This window comes from Azolla caroliniana, unplaced genomic scaffold (assembly GCF_043228905.1).
Source record: "Azolla caroliniana isolate FFs.n. ecotype wild unplaced genomic scaffold, voAzoCaro1.0.p SCAF_3, whole genome shotgun sequence".
NCBI classification, from domain to species: domain Eukaryota; kingdom Viridiplantae; phylum Streptophyta; class Polypodiopsida; order Salviniales; family Salviniaceae; genus Azolla; species Azolla caroliniana.
Window position 1 is genome coordinate 15,824,168 of NW_028230438.1, and position 7,084 is coordinate 15,831,251.

Consider the following 7,084-nt stretch of genomic DNA (forward strand, 5'->3'; position numbering starts at 1 on the left):
GGTAACACCAACACTCAGACTCTCACATGGGAAACACTTCAACCATGATAAGGAAACCTCTGTCTCTATCTCTCTCTCAATTGACTAGGTAGAATGTAAGGGTTGAACCCATGACCTCTCTCTCTCTACCTTTTGAAGAAAGGAAGGAAGGTAGAGAAGGTGTCCCGAGAAGAAGGGAGAAAAAGGAAGAGAGAGAGAGATCCATCCATATACATACATACATATGAATCATGATTATATCTAATATCTATCTATCTATCTATCTATCTATCCGTCTGTCTGTCATGATGAATGCATGCCTCCTCTTCCTCCTCCTCCTCCTACTTATGACATAAAAATGCTTCTCTCTCCTCTCTACTTCTAAAGCAAAGGCATTCAGAACGCTCCTTGCTTCCTCCTCCCTCCCTCCCTTTGCTGTATAGTGTCATCGATTCACATCAATTCTAACTCTATGGAGGCCTCATCCCCTCTGACGCTTCAGAGATGGTCTGGGAATCTCTCATTCTGTGGCCTGCACCGGCACTCCGTAGCTGTAACGCTCCCAAGATCAACCGTCGTCTCTGACCCTGCACCCCATGGTTTCACGCTTCCGTCTTTGTCTGTAGGATCAAAAAGAAATGGAACTGGAAAACAGAGCTCTCTGTGTAGAGTCTTGGCTTCTTCTTCATCTTCATCGTCTTCTAGTAATTACAATGGTACACCTCAATCCTTTGATTATGACGTCATCATCATTGGAGCTGGAGTAGGTGGCCATGGTGCTGCCCTCCATGCTGTCGAAAAGGTTGGTGTTTTTCTTCAGTGGAAAATTTTAAAAGGTGGTTTTTTTGTAGTGGGAAAATTTGAGAGTTACCTTTGCTTTACGACGTTGTTTTTGGGTAATTTGTTTCTTCATGAATTTGTTTTAAAATGTAGCTTTCCTTCATGACCTCCTCTAGAAGTTCTAGAAGATAGTTTTAATTTTTCTGCATGATCTGTAGATTACTGGATCTCAAAGTTGATTCTATGAGGGTATACTGATTTCATGAGATTATAAAGCATAACACTGATTTATATGTGAAAATTTGAGCAAAAGGCAAGTTCATTTGATGAGATTATAATGCATTACATATGGAGCTTCATCAAAGGGTATGTGAATTTTGATGACGTTGCACTTCTAATGTACATGGATTTTATCAGTTTATACTGCATTTTGTATGGAAATTTGACACAAGAGTCTAAGGTTTTTTGAAAATTTTACAGCTTCTGTGTGAAATTTTGATAAAGTGTTTTTTAAAGACCCAACTTCAATTTTTATATTCGCTTGAGCGATTAGAAAATGAGTTTAGTTTTATTGTATCATTTGTCTATTATCAGATCCCAAAGTTGGGGTATGAGATTATATGCTGCATAGTTTGGTATCAATGAATTTTCTGGATCTCAACGCAAGACATGTTGATTTGATCGCATTAAACTGCTTATGTAGGAAACGCAATTTTGACAAAAGACATGTGGTACTATATGTTTTTTGCGTGAAAAATTGATGAAAGACGTGGATTTGATAAGAATATAAGGTTTTGTGCATGCAAATTTGACAAAAGGCATATGGACTTGATGAGACTATAAGTTTGTACAGCTCTCTTCTCAGATCTGTAGTCATTTTTTGCAGGGATTAAAAACTGCTGTGATCGAAGGTGACATTGTGGGAGGTACATGTGTTAACAGAGGTTGTGTGCCTTCCAAGGCTTTGTTAGCTGTTAGTGGGCGAATGCGGGAGCTTCAAGATGAGCATCATCTCAAGGCCCTTGGTATAAAGGTACTACACTTATAGAATCTGCAATATTCACAAAATTTTCTTATAATTGTTGAGAATCTGGCGTTGTTGATTTACCTGATGTACATATGTGCATTTGGATATCACATCTAAATACAAGAAGTTTTACACTTATTTTCCTCATCTGCCTTACAAAAGCGCAAAATCAATTTTGTGTAAATGTTGTAAGACTTTGCATGTGCGTTATGAGATTTGACATGCATAAGAATGAATAGTTTCAATATTAGCAAAGGTATGCATTTGCATGGGCATTGTAAGACCAACATGTATTAGAACTGAGAGTTTCTATGTCTCCTTTGTTAGGATAGGGTGCCTAGTTTGGGTAAGCAGGCATTACATGCTTTAAAATCAAGAACATTCTACATATAAATTTGTTAAAATAGAATATCCTTTTTTGGCTCTATGTGTCTCCACTAGATTTGAAATCAAGAGTATCCTATGTTTTTATTAGGATAATCTTCCTAGATTAGCTATCCTTTATACGGTGCTTGCTTATTTTTTCTGCTCTTTTGCTTGGATCTACGGTTTTAATTATCACACCCTTTTTTGGTGCTTGCATATTTTTTCTTCTCATGTGCTTTAATATATCTTGCGACAGTTTTTCAATTTAGAGGGATTGAAACATTGGTGAAGACCACACACATCTCATTAGAATTGTAGGGTGATATTTGTTCAAGGAAGTCTGCAATGGCTAGTAATTAATTGCTTGTTTAAATAAATTGTGTGAATGTGGGTGATTTTTGTTTTCATAAAATTCTTAGGTGTTTGAATGAATGATGCTTTGAATCAATAATAAAATAATTGATTAAATGAACCATTAATTAATAAAGGCCAAGTTTGACACACTATTTTATGTAGGTGGAAAACCCAGGGTATGACAGGCAAGCAGTAGCAGATCATGCTAATAACCTTGCAGCACGTATAAGAGGAAACCTCACGAACTCATTAAAGGCTTTGGGCGTGGACATTTTGACTGGTGTCGGGACTATTGTAGTGAGTTTTTGGCGATTCTTGAAAAATACACGTTTCATTTTGACATATTATAATGGTGGAAATGTTGTGCTACTATTAAGTTTGAACTACTAGGCAAAACATTTACCATTCTTTATACTTTGGTTTCATAGGGACCTCAAAAGGTGAAATATGGAAAGATTGGTTTTGCTGACAAGACTGTGATGGCACGGGATATCATCATTGCAACAGGATCAGTGCCTTTTGTACCCCCCGGGATTGAGATTGATGGTGTGTATCTTTTTTCGATTGGATGCTGTGTTCAAATATCATTTGAATTAAAACCTTTCTTTATTTTAAATTTCGTTTAGGGAAAACTGTGTTCACAAGTGATCATGCTCTAAAGTTAGAGTGGATACCTGATTGGATCGCCATTGTGGGCAGTGGATATATTGGCCTAGAGTTTAGCGATGTTTATACTGCCCTTGGAAGCGAGGTAAAACTTTTCTTACCCTCTATTTTCATCAGACAATATTTTTAATGTCCTGTAGGATCACCCCCTAAATTTAAGAAGAAAAGTATGAAGATACCATCTATCATAATAAAGTACATTGAAAACTCATGGATGAAAAGTTTTATGGTTGGATTTTATTTATGGACAGGTTACATTTATAGAAGCTTTAGACACTTTGATGCCTGGTTTTGACCCAGAGATAACGAAACTTGCTCAACGAGTTTTGATCAATCCTCGGAAAATAGATTACCACACTGGAGTCCTTGCAAAGAAGGTTGAATATTTTTATATCTTAAGTTTTATTTAGTATTGTATTGTGAGATTTGTCACAGTACATACAATGTTCATAAGCACTGCACATTATATATGTAATATTCTAATCAAATGTACTAGTGCAGATTACTCCAGCAAAGGATGGGAGACCCGTGCTAATTGAGTTGGTTGATACAAAGACCAAGGAACCAAAAGAGACATTGGAGGTAATATTGATAACTGGTATATCTTTTATATTGGTTTTTATGTAATGAACACCATCTCAGATATAACTAGTTGAAGGCATTTACATTCTCTTGGGCATGTACAGTAGAGTTGTCCGGCAAAAATTCATAATTGGGGAAACTATTGTAGTGCATTATTTTTAAGGGCTTTTAACCAAGTTTCAATATGTAGATAAAATAACAGTTTGCTTTACTTCATTAATCATTCAGAGACAACTTGGTTTTTTTCAGGTTGATGCTGCACTTATAGCGACTGGACGGTCACCCTTCACTAAAGGATTGGGTTTAGAAAATGTATGTTTTGTGGATTATACTAATATTTCATTTGGGTTTTCACTTTTGTACGATGAGGATAAGAATGGGTGCTTTAAAGAATTCACTCTCATCTAGCAAAGGCTGGTGCTTGATTTTGTTGGTAAATGTTGTCATTCAGCGAGTGTGGATTATACTAATATTTTATTTGGGTTTTCACTTTTGTATGATGAGGATAAGAATTAGATGCTTTAATGAATTCACTCTCATCTAGCAAAGGCTGGTGCTTGATTTTGTAGGTAAATGTTGTCACTCAACGAGGATTTGTCCCAGTAGATGATTGTATGCGAGTACTCGATGAACATGGTACCCTGGTAATATAAATATTTTTCTCTCATTTTACTTTTTATTTGCATTCATGTAGGAACATAATTCTGTATATAATTATGTTTGCACGTAAATGCATTGGCTTGTGTAGAGTTTTAGAAGAAATCGGAGATTCTTATCAGGAATTTCTTTTCTCTTTTTTGTACATATCCAGTCTTTGATGAGAATTTCTTCTCTTTTTCTACATATCCAGTCTTAAGTTCTCAATGAATGAGCTTCAAGCAGTATGTGTTTCTTCAGGATTTATTTAAACAGTAGAAACTATATATATATATGCATTTTTGTGAGTTTTCATTGAGAGTTGTTTCTTACACTTTTTGAATATCCAATTTTTTTGGTGTATGTTTTCATTGAGAAATATTTCTCACATTTCATAAATCCACTATTATTAAATTGATGTGTGAATGATGAAAAAATAGGCCTCTTGTGATTTTATAAGTTTACTCAGTCTTCTGGCCTTGTTTTAGGATGATTGTATAAGTTAACCGAGTTTTCTTATATCCAGGTTCCAAATCTGTATTGCATTGGTGATGCAAATGGTAAGATGATGCTAGCTCATGCTGCCAGTGCACAGGGAATATCAGGTGGGTAACCAGCTATATTTGAGTTTTTTTATCTGCATTATGATATTGTCATCGTTGTGTCTATATGTAATAACAGTGTTTTGGGTTATCTACTATTCGTAATTTACTATACAGTTATTGAACAAATTTCTGGCACCAACAATGTCCTTAACCACCTTAGTGTACCAGCCGCTTGCTTCACACACCCAGAGATTAGTATGGTTGGACTAACAGAGGTATGCAATGCACGATGCACATACATATTCGTATCATACATTCATTCGTTCACACATATTTGTAGAAATACATTCACACTGTTGGATACATGCATATACATGTACATAGTTACATATGGATACGACTAAATACATTCACACAGTTGGACACATACATACACACTTCCATAGTTCCGTATGGATACGATATACACACATATAAAATTTGATACAACATTCAAACGGACATATTGAATTCCTCTCAGCCTCAAGCAAGGACTAAGGGAGCGGATGAAGGCTTTGAAGTTAGCATTGCGAAGACGAGCTTCAAAGCTAACACCAAGGCATTAGCTGAGAATGAAGTTGAAGGTCTTGCAAAGGTCAGTACACTAGTTTTCTAAATAAACTAGATACTCAACTGGTTCATTAAAATTTTCTGTGATTTGTTGAAGTTGCATAGCTCCACTTGTATGTATGTTAAGACTTAAAGTAAAGAAAGGTAGATTTGGTTAACCTTTGAATCATTCTTAGCATCAGCCATCATTGGGGAATGTTTTCGAAGGGTTTAATTTTATAAACTGAATGCTAGATCGTATCTTTTGCACTAGTTAATATTTGCATAGCTTGGACATATTTGCCAAGTAAGTAGTTTGTAATCAACGTATATTAAATACATAATACAAAGTTGATTCTTTTGTCTACAGCTAATTTATCGCGCTGATACCGGAGAGATCTTAGGAGTCCATATCTTTGGGCTACATGCAGCTGATTTGATTCATGAAGCTTCAAATGCAATTGCCTTGGGAACCACCATTCAAGTACTGTTGACTCTAAATAATACTACCACATTCTTGTTTTTTTCTTCATCTTTTGTCATATTTGTTTTCTTCACTGCTACCAATAGTAGGCATAAAAAACATTCATACCTTCCTCACAATAGGGTTTTTATTATGTGTTATTTTTATAGAATATAAAGTTTGCTGTTCATGCACACCCAACCTTGTCAGAAGTATTGGATGAGCTATTCAAGTCTGCAAAGGTTTTTTTTCAACCCGCAAAAAGAAGCAAGTTTTTAGAAAGTCCTTAACATGAGAGCTTGACAAAATAACATTGGGTTGGTTTATTATGTAGGTCGGAGAACATGCGGCTACTCCTGTGAAAACTGAGGCTGCCGTTTCAGCTGTTTAGATGGACCAAGGGAATTAACCACGAATTTTTTTCTTGCTACAGATGATTAATTAACCACAACTTTTTCTTGAGAGTTGTTTAGTCCTATTTAGAGGAATAATATATAGATATACCCACCATTGTTGTCACCCTAGCTTTGGTTAAGTTTTGCAGGGGTATTATATTTTTTGTTTCTTCAAGTCATAATCAAACATTAGAGCCTCCTTACTTTCCATTGATTCTCACATAATTTTTCGATATTTTCTCGTTGAGCTTATTTCGATTGGTATATAGAATAGAATGTGGTTCCCAAAGAATGCTTTGACACCAATTAATCAAGCGTGTTGAGTCGATCGGATGTATTGCTAGATACAAATAATCCATGAACTTTGTTCTATTTAACTTGGTCATATGGTTGGGGACAATGAGAGATCATGGTGGGGACTGTTCCCCTCATCAATCTATATTGAGAGAGATTATGATGGCGTATTGTTCCTCATCAATTTTTTATGATATGTTTGTGGAACGGTAGAAAATTGGTTGAAGTGACATTGAGATCATTGAGGGAATTGGTTATGGAGGGGAACGACCTAATGTAAGTCCTTCAAAGAGCACATTCTAAGGTTGAAGTTAGTAGTTGATTAAGGACAAGGTGCTAACTCCTCACTCTCTAAGGTTTATAAATTTTGATGTGCCCATTGAATTTCTATATTGAAATTTGACCTTGA

The 7,084-nt window shown here is 35.7% G+C and overlaps 1 protein-coding gene across 1 annotated transcript; it reads left to right on the plus strand.

The window, feature by feature from the left end:
- The first annotated feature begins 416 nt into the window (after positions 1–416).
- Positions 417–6,633, plus strand: LOC147866314 (dihydrolipoyl dehydrogenase 2, chloroplastic-like). The gene is made up of 15 exons (XM_087316683.1): positions 417–781; positions 1,646–1,792; positions 2,669–2,803; positions 2,935–3,052; positions 3,133–3,257; positions 3,424–3,549; positions 3,674–3,754; positions 4,004–4,066; positions 4,324–4,398; positions 4,917–4,995; positions 5,110–5,210; positions 5,456–5,569; positions 5,894–6,007; positions 6,157–6,228; positions 6,321–6,633. The coding sequence occupies exons 1-15, from the start codon at positions 452–454 to the stop codon at positions 6,375–6,377; spliced, it is 1,737 nt and encodes a 578-aa protein (XP_087172809.1). The 5' UTR covers positions 417–451; the 3' UTR covers positions 6,378–6,633.
- The last annotated feature ends 451 nt before the right edge of the window (positions 6,634–7,084 follow it).

Coding starts and splice junctions, on each gene's coding strand:
- LOC147866314 (XM_087316683.1), top strand. CDS start 452: ATGGAGGCCTCATCCCCTCTGACGCTTCAGAGATGGTCTGGGAATCTC. Junction 782..1,645: donor CCCTCCATGCTGTCGAAAAG/GTTGGTGTTTTT, acceptor CATTTTTTGCAG/GGATTAAAAACTGCTGTGAT. Junction 4,996..5,109: donor CAGTGCACAGGGAATATCAG/GTGGGTAACCAG, acceptor TTTACTATACAG/TTATTGAACAAATTTCTGGC.